This window comes from Netta rufina (genome assembly GCF_964035555.1).
Source record: "Netta rufina genome assembly, chromosome: 19".
Classification (NCBI taxonomy): Eukaryota; Metazoa; Chordata; class Aves; order Anseriformes; family Anatidae; genus Netta; species Netta rufina.
This window is the reverse complement of record NC_140143.1, coordinates 197154-222652: the sequence shown is the minus strand read 5'-3', so window position 1 is coordinate 222652 and position 25499 is coordinate 197154. Positions and strand designations below refer to the sequence as shown.

The window sequence follows — 25499 nt, the reverse complement described above, 5'->3', positions numbered from 1 at the left end:
TTGGGGGGGGGAGGAGGAAACCAGCAACAACAACAACAAACAACAAAACATGCACACAAAAAAACAAACCACAAACCTCCCTTCCCACACGGGAAAAAACTAAGGAAACAAGATTTACCTACTGTAATAAGGATAATGGGCTGGACCTTTCTGCCTCTATCATTTCAGAAAAGGTAGTAAGTTAGACTGCATACAGTGTAACCCTTACTGTTATTGATTTAGATCCTCGTATTCTGAGATGGCAGTGATACTATGTTTTGATGCTTTTCTATGGAAGAAAACCTAATAATTAGCTACTAGTGTCTTACCTGACTACTCTGAAAATCTTGCAGCTGCTATTGGATTTCCTAGGAAGAACTTCACTGCCATCTTTAGATTTTTGCCAGGGGATGAACATGTCCAATTTTTTTCTAAGAAATTTGTAATGGTAATGGGTGTAGTGTACCAAATATGGTACAGTTGAGTGGAGCAAAAGGTGATCTGCAGATGCTGTAGAGGGCAGTTCTGTAGAAACAGATTAACCATTCTGCCCAGCATCTGAAGAAACAAATGTATTCAGCAAACCTTTCTCTCCTCCTTTTCTTACAGTTGGCATTTTGAGAGACTTCGTAAGAAGCCATCTTGCAGATGCAGATTTACCATTTTATTTGTGTAAGTGTGCTGTTGGTAATACTTGACCTTACTTCACAAAGTCTATTTGTAGCTGTGATGTGTATGGGATCTTGTGATGCCATGAGAGATGACCTGGGGAGGGATTTTTTCTCCCTAAATGTGGCCTCAGAATGCAAAGGAGGTATAATCTGCTCACTTAGCCACGTTATACATCTGCCCAATAAGAAGCCTGTGTTGGCAGTATAAAAGTGTCACTTTTTTCTCCCCAAAAAAATCAAACAGAGAAAAAGAAAAAAGCAGTAATCCTTCCCGTACCTGCTGTGCTTATTGTTTTGGTTGCTGGATGGTCCTGTTTTATAACTTGTTTTTTTAACTTCAGTTATTGCACCTCCCAGAGTCATCTTGAATAATGAAAGTTTGACACTCTTTGAGGTAAGGACTCACGTCTGCTCTCTGATTCTTTGACTTGCTGCTTTCCCTTGCTGTCATGTGCTTTAGTTACTTAAAAAGAAGACGTGTAATGTTATGATTCATGTAGACTTCTGCTTAGCCAAGAGTAATGGAACAAGGTATTTCAGAGCACAAGCTCCTCACCAGAAGAGGTCCACCTTGTGCAGGAAGATGCACTTTTGTTGTTACGGGGGTGGGGGGATTTGTGTTTTTGTATACATATGCTCAGTGCTTTTATGAAGTCCAAACCGTATTTAACCTTAAAACATTATTGCAAGAGCTGAGTTAATGACAGTTTGTTGTATCCTTAGTTGGCCTAATATAGTAGGAGATGTAACACTGGATTTGGATAGGTACAGCAGGAGGTAGAGGCTACATTAGACAAAAGTCTGACTTTTTTGGAAGTTACTAGATGAGACTCCAGTTTCTCAAATCCATAGTCCTGGATGCTTTTGCAAATGTTGTATAAGGTGGTCTTGAAGTCTTTGGCTAGAGACCTGGGTCTGTGTAAATCACACATGCTAAAAAGAGACAGGATTAATTTTTTGCCAGCTGCTTTACCCCAGACTCACCATGTTTAAAATGTGCTGTCATTCAGAGATTTGTAGACATTTGTAGCAATGGACTGAAGCTCACTTGCAGAGTAGATGGTCAAGCAGACTGCAGTGGGAGTTTTAGCTTGATGCCCCTAAGGGAGCAGAACAGCAGGGAGGCAGGAGAGGGATAGAAAAAGAGACCTTTTAGGCAGCATGGTGAATTAGGTAGGGTTTAGTATGTCTCTGAAGTTGTTTGTAATGAAGCTTTCCAAATTCCACAACTTCCTGACCAGGCTGTGTGGGTGCAATACAAATGTAGCTGATCATAGGCTATTGAACGTTCAGGGAGGCCAAGTGTGGATCACTATGTTCAGTGGGAAGTCTCCACTCTTCCTAATACCCTGTTAAGAATTTGTGGCTGAAATTTGACAGTTCAGGAGTGGTTTTGTTATGTCAGAGTTCTTTGTATTATCACAATACCTGTAAGAGGTGTAATTTCTTAGAGAGTCCTGAGCATCTTGGGGATCACAGCCCTGTTTGGTTCTGTGGTTCAGGAACTCTGTGTGCAGTAGCTCTTAGTCCTCAGGCTGTGGAGAGGCTGCTCTGTTTTTATCAGCCTTCCTACTCTCTACACGAGCGTGGCATCTGTTTGAATGTGCTGCGTGCATGGCAGTGCTTCTCCTGCCAGACAGGAATGGGACAGCATATGTGTTAGTAAGGCATGATACCATGGTGGGTGGGGAGAAAAATCATTTTTCTTTTCAAAGCCCTTTTGTATATTTTACTTAATAACAAAAATACCAGTGGAAAACACGTTGTGTCTTTGAAACAGGAGGTTTTGCCACTCAGGCATGAAGGCAGTTCCTTCCAGCTTCCTCTGACTTGTGCCATCTCATCCACATCTGCCACCCAAAACACTGTCTCAAGTCCCACATGGTAACCATGATGGGAAATGCAAAAGACAAATTTTGTCTTCAGATTTCTGAGAAACCCCAGGAAAAGGAAACTGGTTATGGTTGCATTGCTAATAATACATTTGGAAAACATTCAGAGGAAGAGCAGATGGTAATAAAAAAAAATAAATAAATAAAAGTTCTGCACTTGCTAGCTGTTCTGAGGCAAGGGAAGCAGCCTCAGAGCTGTGACTAGTACAAACCGGTCTGAAATGGCACATGCACACTACTCTCTGCCCTCCTGCTCCCCTCTGTGTCCTAAGCTGTCATGTGTGAACACATCCCTCACCTAGAGTTCCTTTAAAAACATTTTTAAGATGCTTATTGGAAAGATTTTTTCAACGTTCTGAAGTCTCTCTGTAGCTCTCACCAGCAGATGTCTCCTGCATAAAATGGGTGTTTTTGTCCTTTCCTAAGATTTGGCTGAGATGCCTCCCAAGGTTTCTTGTCTTAGCATCTGACTTACCATGTGTTCCTTCAAAATACAATGCTTCATTTGAGTTTCTCTGCAAGAAGTGATTTTTTTTTTTCCATATGCCACATTTCCATCTAGAATCCAATGAATTTAGTTTGCCTTTTCTTTTGTACCTCCTAGATGCTGAAGACTCACACTCACATTCTACCTCTATAATTTACCTTTTCCCCATTTTTGGTTCACAGTTCATTTTCTCTTGGATATTTTGTTGCTTCTTTGAGATCTAGGTACTTCACTTCTGGAAGCTGCTTTCTTCTGTTGTTTTCAGTCACTGTTGGAAAGTATCCTGTCTGCTCATGTGCCTATCTGTATCACCTTAAAATCACCTGTGACCATTCTCTTCCTTTTCTTTAGTTAGCTTCTAAGTCCTTTGTATGCTGTGCTCGTTCCCCATAGGAGAAGCTTTTCTGCATTTCACATTGAATGCATCACCTTCTTTGCTGGCCCATATCTGCTTTCTATCCCATCTATCCTCTGATGTCTCCGGTCTCTTTTGTTACCTTTGGTTCATATTCTAAATAAACTTCAAAATCCTCTGTTTCCCTTTATTCCGCAAATCCCCCTCCCCCAAGAGTGTTCTTTTATTTTCTTTTTCAGCATACATCTGTTGTTTCTCTGGACCTCTTCCAAAACATAACTTGTTCAGTGAAACACCAAAGAAATAATTACTTTTCCCTGTCTTTGAGTCAGAAATGTTGTGGCAGGAATTTTAATTGGCTATGTTAAAGTCTTCATTTGGCACCTGGTACCGTTACTTGTGCTTGTTACATGTGTGGCAACTTCCCAGTTTCCCAGTTGTGATGGTAGTTGTGGAATTCATTCCTTAAGACAGCTTCTTGAAATATATAAAAATGTACTGTATTACTGCACTGTAAAGACTTTTTGCTTTAGAGCCTAGTCTCTTTTAGATCTGTTTAGAATTGACAGCTTGATAAAGATCCTGATCATTTTTAATGTCAAGCACCTTCAATTTATGATGGCTTTCTTTAGGTTTAAGTACTTGCAATATTGCATGCAAAGGTGCAAAACCTTGGCATCAGTACAAAACTGATTGTTCAAGATACAACATTCTAAAGCAGAAAGTTCTCCTACTAATTGACTGTTTTAAGGAATCATCTTTCTCATTTCCAACTTCTTCTGTGTCAACGTAAAAGCAGACCATCCAATTAAAATAAAGGGTGGGAAATTCAAAGTTGAGAATTGTTTTTTTTTCATGCAACATATAATTACAGTGCACTCTAAAGTATAATTAGAATGTGATTGTGTTGAGCATTTGGGCATAATTAAAGAAAAGAAGATGTTTTAAAGCATAATCTGAATACACAGGATCACTTGTTTGAAAACGTAGAATGCACATAAAAGTATCTTAAGCATGAGATTTTAGGGACTAGACCATGACCTTATGAAAAGATCATCATCACATTATCTAAGTTGCATGACTTTGATAATTTTCTTAATCAGTTGTCTCAGTATATACAAATGTAGGAATGCATGTATGGGGAAAAATATCTTGGACTTCATATGCATCTCAGTGAGCTGAGATGAGTTGATTGTTACTGCTCTGGAACAAAGTCGTAAGGTGACAAAATCAGCAGCTCATTACTGAATAGTAGTCAAAACCAAAACAACCTGTGTTCCAAAATCAAAATGGAATATTTGAATTCAAATATATAAACTGTCACAGAAACATAGAATGGTTCAGGTTGGAAACCCAAAGACCTTAAAGACGACCTGGTTCCAACCCCCCAGCCGTGAGCAGGGCACATCTCTCACTAGATCAGGTTGGCCAAAGCCTTGCCCAGCCTGGCCTCAAAAGCCTCCAGGGATGGCGCATCCATAGCTTCTCTGGGCAACCTGTTCCAGTGCCCCACCACTCTCATAGTGAAGAATTTCTTCCTAACATCTAAACTTAAACCTCTTCTTTTTTTTGGTTTAAAGCCATCACCCCATGTTCTGTCACTACATTCCCTGATAAAATGTCCCTGTCCAGCTTTCCTGTAGGCCCCCTTTAGAGGTACTGGAAGGTTGCTATAACGTCTCAGTTCTTCTTCAGTGCTGTTTTCTTCTACTTCATGCAAATGATGATGTGACACATACAGGCAATAGAAAATGCGTATGTGAAACAGTATGGGCACTGCTAACTTCTTACAGCTAGGTGTTCTGTAGAAGCTTTTGTTTGCATACAAACTTCTGCTCAAAACCATAATGTGGATGTTTGTGCTTTTAAAGGAACTTTTACTTAAGTAATTTAAGCAGTAGACACACATTTGCTGGTTACAGCTAAGTCAGCTGAAGAGACTCCTGCCCCACTATTCTCACTTCTGGCACCTGGGCTGCCATCTATTTCAGTCTTGATGATTTTTTTATAAATATAAACAGTTTAAATAACAGCTATTTTCAGGTTCAGGTCTTTTGGCTCAAGTGGATTAGAATCCCATAACATGTACAAATCCAAGTGTTTGTTAATATCTTGTCAAGGGTGATAGTTGAAGGTCTGAAGAAAGTAACCTTTTCAGTGGTTACTGGTGCTTTGGCTCAGATACGTCACACGCTCTAAGAGCTTGCTGATGCAGTAATGTCAGTGGACCTGAGTAAACTCTTTTCTGCCGGAGACCTTGCTAAAGGTTATGGTCAGTTTAAAGAACACACTTTCAAGTTTTGTAATTTTTCTCCTTCTGCAGCTGAATATATAAACTCTGCACAGTTTATAATGTAGGTTGTCCCTGTAGCCCATCTGGCGCAGGAAACTCAGATAGTTGGAAATTTGTATGTCTATAGGTATATAACTTTCTAGATTTTTTTTTTCAACATGAGCACTCAGGTTAACATTTCAAAATGCTATTGTTTTCAACAGTTTATCCCTGGAATTAGGAAAGTCAATGTGGTTCTTTACAGGTAAATTGAGTTGATGATGAAAGGAGCAGGCCTGAGTGCTTTTTGTAATGAAGTTTATTTGCTTTAGTCTTGATTACAAGAACCCTAGGGAATTAGAAATGAGTGCGTGATTTGACCCAAATGCTTGAGTCTAGCAACACTAGTCTAATGAGGTGAGTAGAGTAGACGTTTAGCAATAAGGAAAGCCACGTGTCACTGGATTGGCAAGAAACAGCAAGGGAACTGACTTGTTTGAAGAGCAAAGAAATTCATGTATGCTCAGGGTGAGGTGTGAGAAGGGAGAAGACTGCAAGGGCTGACGTGACTTGGAAGGATAAAATGGGGTGAAAAGAGGGAGCAGAATGAAATGTGTGCTTAGATGGAGTTTGGCTCCACTGTCAGTTTGGAGTTTTAATTTTTTGAGGCAACAGCTTCTGCAGTGCCAGGAATGTGAGTTGTGGAGGGCATGATAGCTTGTGCATTAAATTCTTGAAGTTGTTTAATGCTCCTGAGTGTAAAATGTCCATTTTATAAAATGAATTTGTAGATTGAAAAGAGTGTGTTTAATGCTGGTGGCTATGTTGCCTGTGTCCCTCACACGGGGCTCTAAAGAGTCCCTTTCTGGTCCTGATCTGGTTATGGCAGGAAGGATTTTGTGTGTTTACAGACATTTTATTTGGATAAAGCATCAAACCAGGAAAAAAAAGTTTCCGCAGAGAACTTGTCATACCGTTCTGATTACCTGTCCTGCTTGTCAGAGGCCGAAGTGCTCCAGTTAATTTGGATGGTGCCTTGTCCCAGTTCAGGTTGTCTTATCCTGGGTGAAGCTTTGCTATCTGTTACTAGTGCAAATCTTCTTACATCTTATTTTTGTCTTGAGAAAGGGAAGGCATTATGCTGTAATGTCTTCTGCTGGAGGTCCAAGTGCTCAGCAGGGTATCTGAAGGAGGCTTTCTTCTCCCCAAAGAAATGGGTGCAGAAGTTCTGGCTTTCATGTCCCTGGCAACTGTGTCATTGTTGGATGCCCTTTTTATAGGCAGCTGTTACTAGTTAGGCTGCTTTGGCTGAGCGTCAGTGCTCTTAGTAAAAATGACACTGTCACAGGCCAGGAGCAAGAGGAGAATTACTTCTGGTGTTGGGCCAGGTGGGGCAGCACTGGGGACAGGACCTGCTCACTGCTAACGTGTCTCTGGTGTCTTTCAAACTGTGAAATTCTCAGTCTGGGAAGAAGTTTGTGTGAGTCAGTATCAATTTCACAATTGTTGTAAGGTTGAGGGCAGACTACAGTGCCTGGTCCTGCACTAGGTGGGATTGGGCTTGGAGAAGAGGAGCTTTTATGCTAAGGTGACCATGCGGTGCTTATCTCTGTACTATTAGAGCTTGTTCTGGAATAACACTGTGTTAATACACTAGAATGTGTACATTAATGATGTGGGGTTCTTCCACACATCTTAGGGAAAGGGAGCACAGGTAGCTAATTTCGCAAGCTGTTATGGTATCTCCTTTTTATGGCTGTGTGAAAGGTTGAGAAGGGAGGTTGTCTTTATTGGTATTAGAGCTCTTTATGTTTGTCAGTTTGTGTCATGTAACCTCTAAAATTCATGGCTTTTACTCCAGGTGCTCTGACAGTGGTGTTAGCAGTAGCCTCCTGGAATGTTTTGCAGCTTACGCAGTTCTTTTGCAAACATGTACACACATAACCTGACGCTTCATTTTAATAAGATATTTCTTAGATGACTAGAAATCTGTTTCTATTCAGAACTGATCTTCCAAAACCTGTGTACTGCCATGCTGTATCTAGCAATTCTGTACTTTTTTAAAAGCATTTAACTTTAAAACTTTTAACCTTGTCTTTACGTTCCAAAATGAGATTTTGTCTAATTACTCTCTCATAAATGATTTTTCATCTCTTAAAGTGCTTTGTTCTCCTTTAGCTCTCAGAAACTTTTTAGATTGTTGTTCCCGAAACATGGTGCTTAAACTGTTTAGAAACAGAAAATTAGAAAACCAAAGCGTAGAGGAATAGATTGGCTTATGGCTCTTCACAGTCCGTTCTTGGTTTTCTAGGTTGCCTCCTGTCTTCTGAAAACACGTGATGCTATCATGTCTAACCACCAGTGAACTATTACCTCTTAGGTAGGGCTGGGACACATAAGAATTCCTTTATTTCTTCCCTTGAGTTTAGCTGTGGGCTGCTTAACTGCCTTCTGTTTTCTCCTCTTTGAGAGATGCTTTGGTGCACAGGGAACTCAAATGTCATCATCCAAGGATATGGAAATTCTCTCGGTGAACTTTAAAAGGATTTTCTAGAAACTTACGGTGATTGTTGAGACTATCAGAGGCAGAGACTGCTTAAGACCCAACACAGTGTTCTGGACATTGACTGCTGCCAGCCTGGATGTTTTAGGAACAGACCGTTGCAGGTTCTTCTGTGATATGACTGGGAATTGGTTGTTTGGGATTGCTTGTCCAATGTCAGGCATGATTCAGAAGCTTTATGCTAGAGGCCTTATGCTAGTAGTAGGTTATCCTCCAGTTTTCAGGCTGCTGTGATGCTGTCTACAAGAAAGCGTACATGGTGTCTGAGGTAGTAATGTGAGCATATTTGAGTGTTCAGATATTTATAAATGACTGCAACTTGTTGAAGTACCGTATTATCAATATTTCTGCTTTCTCAGCCCTCTCACTATGTTCAGCTGATAAGATTAGAACTGTGTTCCTTCATCTGGTTGCTCACAATGAAAGGAAAGCCATTATGCGGTAAGCAGAACCAGGAAAAAAGACAAATATTGTCAGCTTGTTTGCTAAGATACTTGGGCTGAAAGAACTGTCTGAAGTGAGTTCTTCTGAAATGTGTATTTACAGTTTAGTGAGCGTGCAGATTGGCAGCAGTGTGTTTTTGGAATCCATGGAGAAGACTTCAAGGCATTACTTTGATTTTTGTTGTTGTTACTGCTGTTTTCACCGGCTTCCTTATCCTTATGCCCCTTGAAGTGTTTTATAAGTTCTGCTCTCCAGAACAGATCAACTACAGGCTTCCCTGTTGTAGCACTTGGCCTCGAGTTACTTATAGCTCTGGTTGCGTGTTTGTGCTTTCCTAGGCTAGCCAAGCTGAATTTTCAGAGTTGCTCTTCTCTTTCTTTCTCCTCCCAGAAACAGGCACTTGAGTAGTGTTCATCTGGGGACTTTAGTAGAAAGAGTAATTGATTGCAGAGTTAATACTAGGAAAGAGTTAGCAGAATATAAGAATACCAGCCACTGGAAAAGTCAAAACAGTAAAGAGGGCAAGAAGCCATCTTCTGTCTTTAGAGAAGCTAAAGGAATCCACGCACTTCCACATAAATATTTAGATTTTTCTAATCAGATCTTAGAGTGCACCAAGTGTTTCCTCTGGCATGTACCGTGGGCAGGAATCCAGAGGAGCTGTTTGTTCCTCTTTTTTGCCTTTGGTTCTGTTTCCATATCCTATTTGTTAATGCCGTTTTGGGCAACGTCTGGCATTTTGTTTAGTGAAGCAGATTATGACTTGGGCAGTGTGAAGCCTTCTGCGCTTTTGGCAATAGTCTGAATGCAGTTTCATAAAAAACAAAAAACAACAACAACAAAAACAAAAACAAAAAAACAACAAACAAAACAAAACAAAAAAAAACTTCATCAGAGTCAGTCTGTCAGAGGTGTTTCCAGTGGCAGGTCTTGCATTTACCTTACTCACTAACAAAGAAAATTGCAATTAGTAGTGAAATTCATCCAGACCAAAGGATGGCATTTGCCTTCCTGTGTGAGGTTTTAGCCCTTTACTTATTCATTCTGGATTTTCTCATCTAACTAAATTTTGGTATTAATACTACCTCCAACTAGGAGGTCTTGCTAGTTCTTGTTCATTACCATACTCGTAATGTCTGTACATACTTGTTTCTTATGCTGGCTTTGATTAAGGCTAGACATTGCAGTAAGGATGAGGCCTTCCTTGTGTGACTTATTTTAGAGTAGAAATTCTGCCAAAAACGTTCTTTCTTCTACTATTAATTTTGGAGGCCAAGTCTTTCTGATCTCAGCTCAAGGGCTCAATGAATGCTCTTTATACCTGGATTTCTTTCTAAGTAGCCTTCTCAAAATAGTGCTTTCAAGTCTTATCTTTGCCTTATGAATTTTAAAGATCCTCTGTTCAAGCTGGTTCAGATTTCCCCTGTATTGGCTGCAGAATATCCATCTTCTTTCACAGTTGCAGTCCACATTGAGAAGCTTTGTTCTCAGGTTATAAACAAGAACCACTTAGTCAGTTTGCCCCTTTCACCGTGACTGTGGTGTTTATTTCTATTTCAGCGATGCTTTGCAGTCTTGCTGGAGAAGCTTTTGATCCACCGGCTTTCCGGCTGAATTTTCCAAGTGCTAGTTTATGTGTTTGGGGTGTGTGTACTGTGCAGTATTTCATGTTGGTAGCTTGGGTTTCTCCTTCCATGTGCGTGTTCCTTTGAAGTGCTTATTTTCTTATTCATCTTTTAAGATCAAACTAACAGCAGACCTGTGGCACTCTAATCTTTTCAGATCATGTAACGGAAAGAATGCTTCATTCTGGCAGCTGCAAGTTCCCCTTAGCAGTCTCTGCCTGATTTGAAAGCATCATTCTGTCTGTGAACAGAATAACTGCATGGTAACAATGTACATGTTTTGCAGTACTCAATTCTAGGATTTTTTTGAATTTGTGTGTCTGGAAATGACCACTGAAGGAGGAAGTATTGAGACATTATTTGAGATGGTACTGCCTGAAACCTTTTCCATGCTTCAGAGAACAAGTTACTAAAACATGCAATAAAAGAAAGCAGAAATGTTTCTCCTCTGTGATAAACAGGGGATTGCTGTTCTAGTGTAGATATTTTTGTCATGGAATGCAAGATCCAGTAGACCTAACATACCACTCTACAACCAGGATGCTCTGCTGCCATAAACCACACTCACCACTGTGGTATCTGAGTAACTTCAGGCTGAGTGCCTGAAATAAAACTTTGAGTTACTGTAGCTACAGTTTGACTAAATGTGGCTTTGTGAGTAACAGGCTGATCTTCAGCTTTAAAAAAATTGAAAGTGTTCATTTAATTCATTTAAACTTCTGCAACTGTAATTAAGTGTATTGATGAAGCTGTGTTATTGAAATCTTTTTAAAACCTGAGGAATAGTTTGTGATGATACTCTTTAAATGGGGAGGTTGGTAAGCAGAACGCAGGTTCCTCTGCTTCTTGCCTCATCAGTGACTGTGGCTAAGACCCTGGATGGGAAATATGTGTATGTATATATGTGTGTGTACATATATATACATATATTTCTCACTTCTACTACTGCCATTCTGTATGACTTTTAATAAGTTACTTAGTCTCTTTAAATCTCAGTTTTTCATCAGTACAAAAAATAGCAATTGTACTTTCTCACATTTTTAATTTACTTTGCACGTTACTTTTCTTTCCATTTGTATATTTATATAAACATAGATAGATAGATGTGTGGCATTGGAATAGTCTGCCCAGGGAAGTGGTTGAGTCACCATTCCTGAAGGTCTTCAAGAAACATGTAGATTTAGAACTTAGCAGCATGGTATAGTGGTGAACTGTAGTACCAGGTGAAAGGTTGGACTAGATGATCTTAGAGGTCTTTTCCAACCTAAATGATTCTACGATATAAAGTGAACAATGGGACACCATTCCTAACTGGATTTCTGGATGCTGTTGCAGTATCAATAATCTAGCTGCATCCTGCAAATATGTCTTTTACAGCGTGATTTGTATGTTATATTTCCATTGTTTAATTTTCCCCAGTAAGAATGACATTGTATTTTGGGTGAAAGCATCAAGGAAGAGAAATGCCGTATATTTGAGTACAGTAGCTAGCTCTTGACTTGTAATTCTTGGCATATAGCTGAATGGAGATTTTTTTTTAATATTTGTTTCAAACAACCTGAGATTCATTTAGTCAATCTGCTAGGCTCAGTGTAACTGTTACAAGTTCCTAAATTTCTCTTGGTTTGCAGATCTTAAGAGAGTCCTGTACTGTGAGTTTAAGAACTGCAGCACTCTTCTAGGGACGTTGATACATGCATTAGAACAAATGCAAATGAAGAAATAGCAGCTGACTTGTGAATATAGGTTTCAGATAATGCTCTACACAGTATTTGATTCTTGCATCCTTAGCAGTACATGGGAATACTAAAGGCTCCGACTCTGGGGTTGTATGTTTTCCTGGACTGGAGATACTAAAACATTCTTATCTTTATGCCAAGACTTGTTGCTAGTGGACAAGACTTTGGCTAGTGGAGTTATTCCACTCTGAGTGTGTGCATATATTTTTAATGTGAAATTGGTGGTGGTTTAAATACTTTTGTGTTCCAAAAAACTTGCAGGCGGCATTTGTCCTATCAGTGACTGGCTGGAGAATTACTGGGATGATCAATGAGATGTAGCTAACTGTTTTCTGTGCTGAACCCTTAATAAGTATTGAAATAGGAATGACACCTGAGAATTCTGCAGGAAGGAAACTAGACAAAGGATGGTATGAATGAACCATTATTCTTAAGAAAGAATTGAATTGAAGAAAAAGAACTTACTGGATATAAATTTGGCAAGATGGGACTCTGTGTTGGCTGAGCCCTAGGAAGGGGTAGTGATGGAGGGAAGTGAGCCATGGGAAGGAGGTTGCATTTTGTATACTTATGAGCTGCTGTCTAGTGCCCTTAAGTGTCTTTCAATTAAATGATTTTGAACTGAAGCATTTGGACTGATGTTTTGCCAGCAGCTGGAAATGGTGGTGGCCGTGGAGCCTGAAATTTAGAACTACGGTTATTTGTCAACTTGTGAGTAAACAGCGTAGAAGTTTATACTGGGGCACATTCTGTTTGTGTGCTTGTGTGGTTAGTGTGTCTGTCTAGCTCTTGGTCTGTTTCTCTCTCTCTTTGTGCCTCATGCAGGCCCTGCCATGAATTTTCTCTGACCTCTTGGGGCCATTCCCACATGAAGCTTTGATGTGTGTGCCCAGAGCTTGATTGACAAGGAAGTTTTGGTGGTGGCAGCAGGAAAGGAAGAGAAAAGAACAGGGCTTTGAACTAAAGGGCTTTGAGCTCTGAGATGCTGTGCTTACTTATCTCCTTCAGAATGTTAATTATTTACCGAGATAATTGGGTGGGAGAGGAAAAAGAGAGAGGGGAGGTTATTAAAAAATTCCAGCACTAACACGCTACAAAAACCTAATTTTCCAACTTGCAGCCTTCATGAAAAGGATGTTGTGTGTAAGAGGGCTTGAGTGTATGTGTGTTTGGGGAGGGAGCGTTGAGGGGACTCCTTTTTAAGCCACCCATTTCCTAAATAGAGGGATCCCTTCAGACAAATGCAGCAGAAACATCAAAGCTCTCGCAAGAGTTTTCTCTGGGGGTTTCTAAACTTTCTGGCACTTCTTAATTAAAAAGTTTATGGAGAGCCGTCTTTCTGATTGGAGCAGGCAACTTTAGGCCCTGTTGAATGAGGAATGACATGTTAAAAGACCTAATAGATAATGATTTCTGCTAAAATGTCAGTTCAAGGATGTGAATATTCCTGGCTTCTTAGGCAGGAGCTGAGGCTTGGACTAGACTGAGGGGATATCTCTCCTGCTTCAGTCTAACATGTGGGCCATACTACATGTGAAAGTCTCCAGAGCCTTTTGGATTAAAGTCCAAAAAATTTTGGCATTTGTAATGCCAAATACTCATTTGACATTTGTAGTCGTGAAGATAAGTGAAGCTGTTTCAATTTGTCTGCAGTTCATACAGTTTTATTAGTTTCTGTACTAGGTAGGAATCCAGATTCCCCAGCAGAGATCAGGGTTTGTCTGAGTTCTTGTAATTGTGCTGCTGGATCAAGTCCAGATACCATCAGTTCTAGTATCCTGACCATGCTGATGATGGCAACAGAGGATCGAGACTTGAGAGCAGGCAGCGTGCCCTGCATGGTTTCTAAGTATGTATTGATGGTATGAAGAGAGGCAGGTAGATGGTGGTGTGGTTTTTTTTTTTTTTTTTTTTTTTTGGTTTGGTTTCTTCAAGAGAAGAAGTTTAGTATTACTGTTTTGTTGGGGTAAATGTAGACCATCAGTCAATGTCTTCTGTCTCCCTGATAGTTGCTACCTATGACAGTCCTTAACTCTTCTACACTGTGATTTGGCTTCTTTATCTGTCTCTTAAAATAAAAGGTCTTCTGAAACCTTAAAAAATACTTCTTTATGTAATATTACACTGACATGTTAGTTCCAGTAATAAGATTTGTATTTTTTCCTTCAGAATCCTTGCTGGTGTACAGCTGGTTACACCATGTCATATTAATCTACATGTCAATTTCAGCCCTTTTTAAAAATACAAGCCTGTGCTTGCAGCAGTGCCTGCTTTTAATAAGAAGCTTAATTTTGAATCTCCTACTCTGCAGTTCCTTGAGAACACTTGGATGTACCATCTGGGCATGGTAATTTAGAGCATTTTTATTTATCTTTTAGTTCCAGTTTTTGTACTGCTTCAGTTTCTTTGCAAGTGTGGTGTCATACTATAATCTCTGTAATGTAAGAGCAGATTTCATATTTATGTGCAGTTGCTTTTATGATTCCTCAAATGAACCAGTGGGACTGCAGGCACAGATTTAAAGTTTCTCTGTTTCCAAGCGAAGAACCAAAAGATGATAAAGGGACTGGTGCATCTGACATACAGGGAGAGGCAGAGAGAGCTGGGGTTGTTATGCCTGGAAAAGAGAAGGTTCTGGGATGGGAGTGGATTTGTCAACGTGTGTAATTACCTCATGGGAAGTGGCAAGGAAGATGTAGCTAGGCTCTTCTCAGTGGTGCCTAATGAAAGGACAAGAGGAAAAGGACACAACTTTCAGGAACTTCGATTTAAATGAAGAAAAAAAATGCTGTTTGAATTGTTTAATACTGGAGCAGGCTGCCTGGGTAGGTTGTGGAGTCTCCCTCCCTGGAGGTATTCAGAAGGTAACTGAACATGGTCCTGAGAAAAGTGCTGTAGCAGACCCGGCTCTTAGGAGAGGAGATTGGACAAGACAATTTTCAGATATCCTTTCCAACTTCAACCATTCGGTCTTTACTAATAAGGAACTTAAAATGAAACGATGACCTGAAATTACTGCGTCTTTCGTGAAAGAAAAGATCGAGAACAAATTTACTTGCTTTCAAGTCTCCCTAATGATGAAACTGGTCCAAAATCATCATTTAAATTCTCATTTTTAGTAGGATTCCTTAATATGTATGTAGTGTACCAACCAATTATTATAGGGTCTACTTTTAACCGAACTTCTTATTCTAACTTTTTGCTGTTTTAACACGAATTGTATTTTAACTCTCTGAATTTCCTTCCCAAGTCTTTTCTGCTGCTTCATGTCATATTGGCCTCAGAAGTGTTAGCTACCAAAGTTGAAAAATCTTCTCTCTTTGAATTATGGGTAAATGACAAGACTTAATTAGCTTGCTTTAATACTTGCTTCTCTGCCTTTTCTCAGTTAGGGCTGCATACCATTTCTGAGACTCACTTTTCCAAATAACGTTTATTAAACAGCTAAGAATTTTACTTCATTGCCTCTGACTTCTTGTTCTCTAATCAGCATACTTAATTTCATTAAGTCTCTAAAATCCAGTATTTGCCTTATTTTTTCATATGTTTTTTTCTGTGATGTTGAATTTTACTACATTGTGATCACTATTTCTTATTGTCTTATTTTCCACTACAGTTTGAATCTGGTCTTGTACTTAGGGCTAATTGAGAGTAATTTCTTTTCTTGTACCTTTGGAATTATTTATTCAAGAGGTCACCATCTGAGTTATATTAGTACTATTTCATTTAATGTGTTAATATGTTCAACAGGGAACATAATTCATATTCTGTACTGAATTTGGTTCACTATATATTTATGCAGAGGTAGTTGAATAAAGCTATTTAGCGATGACATAGCAGATGGGTACAAAAAAATGAGAGAAGATGGGCGAGGGTGTAAGTTGTTTAGCTCTATGGTTGAGAAGCTTCATTGTTTTGATTTGTTGCTATTTGAAATTTAAAAAAGAGTGAACTGTAAGACAGGACACTATTTGCTTCTTTACATTTGTGTAACTTGAGGGATATCAGTTGCAACCTCATTCTTGTGTGATGGTCATACGTCTTAAAATGGAGGAAAACAAAGTATAAAGCAGTATGTTAAATTTAGAAACAGATGGAACTAGGTATCAGACCTGGTAACTACCATTATAGACAATGTTACTGTTTGTTTTTTTCCTCCTGCAGAGTGCATCTCTTCAGAATGATAGTAAATAGTAGGAAGGGAACAACTGAGTCTGGCTTTATTGCACTTCTGGGTTGACAAAGGAGCAGTTTATTCTGTTAAAATATGAGCTCATGGGAACCCTCTTTAATGTGTTCTTTGTGTATACGTTTTGACCAGAAATTGCTTGTTGTTGACTACTGAAGAGGTAGGCAGAAAGATACAAGGTAATGTGGTGCATACCTTTCTGGGGCCATCCCCAGTGAGATGAGCAGTGTTTCTCACCTTTTCAGTGATCTGGTCAGCTGGGGCACTGTGGCATATCATATCATTCTACTATGGTGGTAGTACTTACAAGTTCAGACTCGATAAATTTATGTACTGTAATATACCTCCATTTGATTCAGTGTTTCATCACCTGTATGTATATTTCTTTTTAAGGTGGGTAACAGTGTAATTAAAGTGCAGCTAAATGAATTATGCTTTGCCTGACTGACATCTCACATAATAGTCACTGAGGAGTTGTTGAAAAACAGGAATCACACTGGTGTTCTGGGCACACTCTGCTTTTGTTTTTATCTGGTTTGGAAATAAATGTATGAATGCAAAATCAATAATAGCATTTGAATGTGAAATAAAGGTTGATAAATGCAGATGTAAAGGAGAGGCAGTTCTACACAGTCCTACAGTTACCTAGATCACATAATGAGCTAAATGGATTAAAAAAAATAAATGCTCGAATATAGCAGTTTAGACTGGATTGAAAACAAATAGCAGGTCATTAGCACAATGACCACATTGCTGTACTTGTCTAATCATCTGTATGTAGTAGAATAGCTACATTGTACAATTTTGCTTAATATCTAAGTGCCCCGTGCTTTACACAAGTTCAGACTTCTGAACTGTAGATGTTTCAGTGACCTGATCTTAATCTGAATTGTCCATAATTGTCTAACCGGTTTCTAACATTCACAGTGGACCATGAAAATATCTACAGTCAGTCATGTATTTTTCCCCTTTACTGCAGGCTAAACTCTTTCCAGCTGCTGTCATTCATTTTGGATCTGAGGAGCGCAGGGGTGAGTGAGCCTCCTCTCTTCTTTAGCTGATAGTATTGCACCTATGTAGAAGACTGAGAAAACTATATCTGTACATTCAGATCCCCCCTTTCCCCCCCTCCCCCCCCCAAAAAAAAAAAACAAAAACAAACAAAAAAAGGCAATCCTTGAGAATGCTGGTAACTGTTCTCATTTAGAATGGCTGAAGCTCTTCAGAGCTAGAGACCTAGCCTGGTCCTGCAAGAATTGTATTTGATTACTGGTTAGCTTGACCACAAATGTAAGTATAGTACCTTTCTTGTGAGATTTTCTTAGCCTATGGAATAAGCGTTATCTGCTCTGAGGACAAGAATGATAGAAGAATCCTTCTGTGAAATGCTGTTACAGACCTTCTGTTGTAGTATACTAGCTGGAGATGGGAGAATAGATTCGAACCTTCAGTTCTCTGACACCTGTGGTTTATGCATAGAATCTCTGTTTGTCCCAGAGATTAAAGAATGCTGCAGCTTCACATAATAGCTTCTGAGATGCGGTGAGCACTGGAAGAAAATGTCATTATCTTGAGTTTTGAATGATGAAATAGAGCACCTTGACTTGTGAAAGAAACCATCATAGTTTAAATACATCCTATTTGTCAGCTGGTGGAAGGAGATTTACTACAGTATACAGCCGGTATTTGCTGATTGTAGAGCTATGTGATTTTGTGGTGACTGATGTCTTTGTTACCAAACAAGTGTTTGTATTTCATTGGATTTTATTTTAAACAGATTGTTACCTGAAATCAGACCTGCTGAGCTCTGCAGTTTCCCCTTCTGCAGCTGATTTATTAGTGTCCAGGTATGTTGGGACCGAATAGAGTTGCAAATGAGTTTTTCAGGGAGGGGAAGCGTGAAGTGAGTCTATCTTTCTAAAAAGAAATATGATCTGAAGATAGATACTAGGACTTCAGCTTCTCCTTCATACAGTCCTACTTGAGTTTGTAGTTTATGAATCACAGAATCCTTCTTTGTAAAGCAGCATTTCAGTGACTAAAGTAATTCTAAGGTCTTTATTATGAAAAGGAAGAGCCTTTTCAATCTGACTTTGAAAGCTTAAAGGTGGACTTTACATGGGGCTATTATGAAAAAAATGAAGTTTAATTCAATTTGCTTATTTTCTCCTCAGATGTTTGTCCAAGTCATTAGTTCCTTCTGCCTCATCATCTTTAGAATCAACAGTTCTGTCCCTACCTGAACCAGAAGCAGGAAGTGACAAGAAGACTGATGAACAACCAGAACCAGCAAGAGTGTATGAAGCTCCACAAGTGTTGAAAAGGGACCCTGGGAAAATACCCAAATGGCTGAAGCTGCCAGGTAGCATGAAATTGGAGGAGAGTTCTTCTCCTGCTGAACTCCACAGAAAGGCAGGCTTCTTTATATCAAATGCTTTGGATGTTGACACTGTTCTTAAAGATGTCAACAGAACGCTTGCAAGATACATACATGGTTCAGTGCTTGTCAGTCACGAATCAATTTGTGACCTAAACTTCAGCCTTCAGTGGAGAAGCACCTGAATGCTGTTTCCAGGCCGCGTTGAGCCTGAGGTCTAATTCATTATGCTTGCAGCATCCTTAACTATGTCCTGAGTTCTTAACTATGCCAGTATAGTTCAAATACTAATACTAATGGGCATGATATTCAATCTATAAATGGCCTGTGTAATCTGTTAAAACCTCCATCAGTTCTTTGTCCTTTACTGGCATAGTCTCTTTTAGTCCTTTCCTTTCTCTTAATTTTTGAGCTGGTCTTTTTGTTGATCTCTTTACTTCAGAGCAGTAGTGGTTTTCTCTAGTTGAGATTGCACCCAAACTTCCATTATGTCTTTTTTTTTCCTCGTCAGAGAACTGCAGCCTTGGTTTTAGTCTCAGAACCAATAGTTTGTGTGGTTTTATATGAGAATTTATAAAAAAATATGAAGGACTGAAAAAAGCATTCCTAAATTAAACAATTGGCAATACTGATTTTCTGATGCAGTGGCAAAGAATAAAAAGTTAAGTCAACCCCCCTAAAAAGCAATAAAACTAGGAAGCATTATCTGAAATTCCCTGGCTAATAATGCCAAATTTTAGTTTCCTGTTAGAATTTTAGTACTTGATTCTGTGGGGCTGGCAGTGTAGCATACGGTGTGTAGTGATTACTGGAAGGCTGCAAACAGTGGGTCTGTGTGTGTTTCCCTGCTACAGCTGATCTGTCCTTGATGGGACAAAGGACAGTGGTTAAACTAAAAGAGGGTAGATTTAGATCAGACATTAGGAAAAAATACTTCATTATGAGAATGGTGAGGCACTGGAACAGATTGCCCAGAAAAGTTGTGGATGCCCCATCCCTGGAAGTGTTTAAGGCCAGGTTGGATGGGGCTTAGTGCAACCTGGTCTAGTGGAAGGTGTCCTTGCCTCTGGCAGGGGAGTTGGAATTAGATGATATTTAAGGCCCCCTCCATCCCAAACTATTCTATGAGTCTATGACTGATACTGGGTTACTGGTGCAGATTATGTGGAAAACAGTATCTTTACTGTTTCCAGTATGCTTGAACTGTTTCACTTGAGTACAACTTTCTTTCCCAAGTAAAGATGATCAGGATAAAGCACAAAACATCTTGTCTACCTATGTAGGTTATCTACAAACAGCTTGTATGAAAGTTTAATAACATATTCTGATATTTATGTCAGTAACATGTAAGATGAAATTCTCTTTCCTGGAAGCTATGTTGTATTTACCTTTCCACTTGCTGAAGAACTACTTGTCCATGCTACCCAACTGTTGTCTGAACACAGGAACATATAGAATGAGATCATGTTATTGAGAAATGATGCAGTGCCAACTGTGTGGTTAAGTGTTTTAATGGTCTTATGTTTGTGTTGTAGGTGGGAAGAGATGAAGCATTTTGGGGTGCAATGAGCATTCAGCTGTGCCTCTTTCCTGATGAACTACTTGAGAATTTGTAAGAAATTGTTGGTGGCCCAGGAGAGGCCTAATCTGTATGAACATTAGTTATAAACAGAAAATCGCTTTTTCAGCTGCCAGTTTCATCTTTTGGAGGAGTGGAAGGCCTATTTATGGGCTTTGTGACTACAGAATCAAGATTAGAGGTTAAATTTAAGATTTCCTGCATGCAAATTATGTGAATAGAGCATCGAGGGGGAGATGATTCCTAGATAATCTTTCTGAAGGACTTTGCTTCCATCCATGTTTTTAAATTTGAATCTCCCTAGTTCAACCTTCAAAGATAAGTGGAGGCTGGCTTCCTGAACTCTAGCAGCAAGGTACAATTAATTCAATTTTATCTATAGTTTAGTGCTGCCTAGAACAAGACTTCTCTCTGCTTTTTGCTGGCTAGGGTTAGTGCTGCTGGTAATTCTGGGCGTAGTTGCCTGGAAAGTCACTTCAGAGGAAGCACTTATACCACAACAGATCAAATAGGCTTTTCCTGTGAACCACTTGGTTTGCTGCACTTGTATTGTTTTCATTTGCCAGAATCTTTTTAACGAAGAACACAGGTATCTATTAGTAGAAAGCATGCGGAGTTTGTTTCTGCCACAAGCTCTGTGCTTTATTTTCACTATACCTAATTAACATCAGTAATTATGGGTATAATCAGAAAAAAAAAAAAAATCCCGTAAAAGAGTCTCTTCATGTGATCTTTGATCTACAGATTTCTTCTTTGGTCTGAGTACTTCCACAGCAAAGTAGCTGTTCTCTGCAATGCAGTTAGTGTACAGAGGGAAGTGCTAGTCCTGATCTTTGCCTCCTGCAGATGTTGTAATGGAATGGGTATTACTGTTTAGAACTGTGCTTATATTGGATATGAACTATATAGTGCTACTGTAGCCATGGTGCTGTATTTTATTTGAAGTTTTCTCCATGGACTGGTGATTTATATTGGATGAACTGGGGTTCCTTGTTATGGTAATAAAATATTTTCCGTTTTCCCTGTATAGACAATTGTTCCCTAAACTATGTGTGCATCTGCACGATTCGTAGATGTAATAAAGCGCAGTGTCCAGAGGAGGCCGTTTTGTCGGTCCCTTTGATGATGTGTTCCTTCCCCCAGTGCTCTGCTTCTCTATTGCTTCTCTGTTAGTTCACAGGAACCTGTTCTCTTTTCAATGGGCCTGTCATGCCTCATTCCCTTCCTCCCATTTTTTTCCCCAACAAAGCAAAACAGAGCTTTGTACCATCTGAATGAACTTCAAAGTGGCTAGAAAGGGCACCCAGGGTTCCTGGCACTTGTAATTGTCTCCCAGTCTGGCCAACATTTCCCTTCAGGTCTAATTACTTCCAAATGCTCCCAGATGCTTTGAAGAAAGTCAGAGGGAGGGGAAGGCATGAAAGGTGGAAGAGGAAAAAGACTCCAAATGGAGGGAGCAGAATGCAAAAATGTTGATTGATTTCTTGTATGACACCTAAACACAAACAGGGAGGGTGTGCAGCCTCTGGCAGTGGAGAACGAAAGAGGATTTAGAGCAGCAGCTCTATAGTGCTTTCTGTGGAAAGCAAGCCCTTCTGGCACTTGACAGGATAGCTGTAAAAGACATACTACAGCAAAACAAAAGAAACTAAAATAATGTTTAAAGCTTACTACTTTAGTGGATTTAGTGTGGGCTGAGCATGCGTTCCACAGGACTGCCTATCTTGGTTCAGGTGCTGTGTTATGCTTGCTCTTTCCACAGAAGTCAGCAGTGTATTGTAGCTAGAGATACTTTGCTGAGTACATGCAGGATATATTGGAGGCAAATATCCATAGGTTGGCTCCCGTATAGGTGCGCTGGTGTGTATATACTTGTCCTGCTGTTGTCTGATTCACTGGATTAGAATAAATGGAAGAATTCTGATTAGTAGGAAGTTGTGCTGGGCTTTCAAATGTGCTAGTCTTGTTTTTGAAGAGCACAGGCAAAGTCAACTAGTTATGACTAGCTTAGCTATTTCGATTGCAACAGTTTTGATAAAAGAGCAAGCACTGTAGTTGTCACCTGCAAGTGTTTTAGGCAAACAGAGGGAAATATCAGGATAGCAGTATCAGTATTATTGGGGCAGTTTCTTGGGTTAAGCACAGGGATGAGGATTAGGGAGCTAGTGTCTGGTCTGTCTTGACCTAACTGCTGTTCACAGAAAGTTAGGTTGACTTAATCTGACAGAGAGACACTAAAAAATCTTGGCAGTTTCTTTTTAGCTGTGGTTAGGGATGAGCAACAGCTGCAGGATCAATATTGGTTTTAACCAGATCCCCAGAGTGAACTTTCTAATAATCTAAAAGTCAAGATACTGGTTTATCCAATTATAATCTGATGGGCTATGCCAGTGAAAAGAGGTTTCTGGTGAGGAGGTAGCATTCTCCCTCTTGACTCTTGCAGCCATGTTCATCTTGCTGTGTACACTAACTTCAGTCAGTTGCATATCCCTTGTGTAATACTGTAATGCACCAAACACAATTTAATCTACTCATTTTTCAGGAGAATGAAAAACTGGTACTTTCAACAGCTGGACCAGAGGTCTTATTCCCCCTTCCCTATGCAAAAAAAAAAAAAAAAAAAAAAGAAAAAAGAAAAAAGGGTGGGGGAGGGTTTAACTGTTGCTGTTACAGTACCACTTTACCACTAACACTCAGATCTGCAGTCACCTACAGTCAAGAGTGCTGGTGGCTGGGGAATTGAACTCCTACATTTCAGGGAGGTAGACTGACAGATCTGTATGCCACTAGGAGTCAGAATGGGGGGAAGTAAGGATTTGGAATGCGGATAAGGCAAAGTAGGAGTGAGTTCTTTAAGAGGAATAAGGCCCTGATACTTAAAACTGCAGGCTCTTCAATAAGGTAGTTGCTAACAAGGATTCCTACTGTGCCAAAGAGCAATACATGCAGATACCAGATTTGCTTCGATCTTTCTTCTGCTGTAGTAGCTGAACTCATTTTTGAGGTTGTTGGGCATTCAAAGGTAGTATTATGTGCATTTTTTTTTTTTGCTATTGACTTTTTTTTTTTTTTTTTTTTTTTTTTTTTTTTTACAACTTGGTTGTGGGGTTGAATGCTGAACTAGGTCAGTTACTTCACTGGTTTCGTTGTACAGCTGCACAAACAGTTCTCTTGGCAAAGAGGCTGCAATGGAGAGGGTTGGGGCACTGCTTAAACTGGTACTGTCACCAAAAAGAATGTGTATTAAATTTTGGTTTTATTTATGTTTCCAAGTGACTTGTGTCTGGAGTGATGACCTGGATGGTTCTTAGATGAAAGAGTACAGTGACCTACTGAGCCTTTGCCTGCTACAGCTGCCAGTTGGAGGGAAAAAAAGTCACTATTACTAATTATAAAGACTACAGATAGCCAGCAGCAATGTGCAACCCTTAAGATGCTAGTGTCAGCTGCTTTTTATGTAGCAAGCTATGTATTTCCCAACAAAGCCAGTTCAGTTGTGTGAATCCTCCCTACATGTGTAAGGTTTCTTATTTCACAGCTCCCGCCCCCAGCCCCCCCACTGGCTGAGGGGCCGAGCTGTCCCATGATGTGGGATTCTCACACATGCTGTTTGTTATTCTGTCCTTTTTCCTTTCGTCCTACAAAGATTTAGAGAAGAGGGTGGGTGAGGGTAAAAACTGTGCAAGTCTTTGAAGCAACTTGACTTTTGATGATTAATTACAGCAAAGAGCCTGCACAAGGGAGGGAGACTTGGTTTTGATTTATTGATGTTTCTTTGTGAGAACAAATTTATAGCAGAGTGCAAGCAGCTTCTGAGGAGAATATCAAATGGTTAAAAGGTTCTGAACATGCTTTGATGTCACAGTGCTGGAGAAATACTGGAAAGTAGTGAGGGACAGGCGCTGTTTATTTATAAAACAAAGATCAGATACCTGTTTTTGGCAGGAGCCTATAACAGCGCTCCTGTTAACAACCTATTCATTAGACAGACTTGGAGCTGAACCTTAAGTTTCTGCCACAGCTGCCTGCTGAGGTGATGAGAGCCTGATGTTTGGATGACATTTCCAGCCATTAAGTCTTTCCATGCATCTCGTCTTGTGAAGCAGCACCTGTTTCTCACATTAGCTGAGAAAGCAACACCGCTTTACCATGCTCTTAAGTACAGGCTACTGTTAAAGGAGTTAGGCAGCAAGATGGAAACCAATTGCAGTCTATCAAAACTGCGTAGGGCAGCCTCTTTTTAAAAATAGTACCTGATAGCATAATTGCCTAGGGCTTTGTCATGCTTGGTAAAGAAGAGAGGAAATGGAAGCCGTATGGCAGAGAAAGAAGGTGATGACGCTGTTCTTCCTAGAGCTAGACGCTGAGTACACTAAGCCAGATGTTCGCTGTCAGGTCAGGATCTTCTGCTGGCAGCTGGCATGTCACATTTGCTTCATGAGGTCTCTAGAAATCTAGGAGCTGTAAGGAAAGCACAACAGCTTCTTTAGCGTTTTAATCAACAAGCCACTTGGCACATTGTTGGCTCAGTTACACCTGCCACAAGGAAGAGGATTAAGCAGCCTCAGTCCACATCCCTACCCTGTTGAAGTGCATTCGGACTCCAGTTACGTACCAGCTGTGGCAGCACTTTCTCTACATGCTCAATATTCACGTTTTCCACGTCCTCCGCTTGAGCCTGCCGCGCTGCTCGTGCCGCTGCTTCTGCGGTACAACCGTGAGGACAGAGCTGTTGGGGGGGTTGCCAGGAGGGGGCAGAGGCCGGGGCTCCGGGAGGGCGAGGCTCCAGCCCCCTGGAGGCCGTTCGGCAGCGGGCACGCGGCTCCCCCGCCGCTGCGCCCGGCCGCGGGGCTACGGCACCGGAGCGAACGGGGCGCGGGCGGGGGCCCCTCGAGCCGGTAACGGGCCCCTGCTGCGGGTCGGACGCACCAAGTGCCGCGCTCACCTCGCACGAAGACCTTGAGCAGCTCCGCCGTCAGCCGCAGAGCATCGCCGTTAACTGCAACGACAAGGCGCTAGCGGGAGGCGGGCGGGGGGGGAGGTGCCGCGCCGCGCCCCGCGCCCCCCGTACCTCGCGTCTTGTCGTCACGGAAGTGCAGGCGGAGCAGCCGCTCCACGGTGTCCTGCGCGGAGAGAACAGCCGCTGAGCCGCCCGGTGCCGCCCCCGCCCGGTGCCGCCCCCGCCCGGTGCCGCCCCCGCCCGGTGCCGCCGGACCTTCCTGAAGCCGCCGTCCCGCTCCTCCATGGCGGCGCGCGCGGCCGGCCCCGCCCCGCGGAAGTGCGGCCGGGGCGGGGGGGGGAGGGGGGGCGCGGCTCCGTGGCGGCAG

General features: G+C 40.8%; 2 protein-coding genes across 10 annotated transcripts in view; one reads left to right on the top strand and one right to left on the bottom strand.

Annotated features, from left to right (window-relative positions):
• The window catches only part of ASPSCR1 (ASPSCR1 tether for SLC2A4, UBX domain containing), a 54709-nt gene extending 33503 nt beyond the window's left edge, over positions 1-21206 (top strand). For 5 of the 6 annotated variants that reach the window (XM_084298480.1, XM_084298482.1, XM_084298481.1 and 2 more), the window contains 5 exons: positions 589-651; positions 992-1044; positions 17196-17247; positions 17994-18063; positions 18391-20120. In XM_084298480.1, the coding sequence (XP_084154606.1) occupies positions 589-651; positions 992-1044; positions 17196-17247; positions 17994-18063; positions 18391-18778 (626 nt within the window). In that variant the 3' untranslated portion in view covers positions 18779-20120. The other variant, XM_084298479.1, reaches the window with a different exon arrangement.
• Positions 21207-21426: 220 nt separating this feature from the next.
• On the bottom strand, positions 21427-25452 carry CENPX (centromere protein X). 4 transcript variants are annotated; one of them, XR_014618981.1, is made up of 6 exons: positions 25388-25452; positions 25244-25295; positions 25118-25171; positions 24788-24876; positions 24426-24633; positions 21427-22067 (listed from the first exon to the last, which is right to left on the bottom strand). XR_014618981.1 is itself a non-coding variant. In XM_084298485.1 (5 exons), exons 1-5 carry the CDS (start codon positions 25415-25417, stop codon positions 24619-24621), a joined length of 240 nt encoding a protein of 79 aa, XP_084154611.1. In that variant the 5' UTR covers positions 25418-25452; the 3' UTR covers positions 24059-24618. The 4 variants fall into 4 exon arrangements, 2 of the variants coding, with proteins under 2 accessions (XP_084154611.1, XP_084154612.1); XR_014618982.1 differs by lacking the exon at positions 21427-22067 and adding an exon at positions 24059-24297; XM_084298485.1 differs by lacking the exon at positions 21427-22067 and having other exon boundaries at positions 24059-24633.
• Between the last annotated feature and the right edge of the window lie 47 nt (positions 25453-25499).

Excerpts from the sequence above, each read along its gene's own strand:
- CENPX (XM_084298485.1), bottom strand. The coding sequence starts at position 25,417 with ATGGAGGAGCGGGACGGCGGCTTCAGGAAG. Across the intron at positions 25,296-25,387 it reads GGGACGGCGGCTTCAGGAAG|GACACCGTGGAGCGGCTGCT; the intron begins GTCCGGCGGCAC and ends CTCTCCGCGCAG. Across the intron at positions 24,877-25,117 it reads GCTCAAGGTCTTCGTGCGAG|AAGCAGCGGCACGAGCAGCG; the intron begins GTGAGCGCGGCA and ends GTTGTACCGCAG.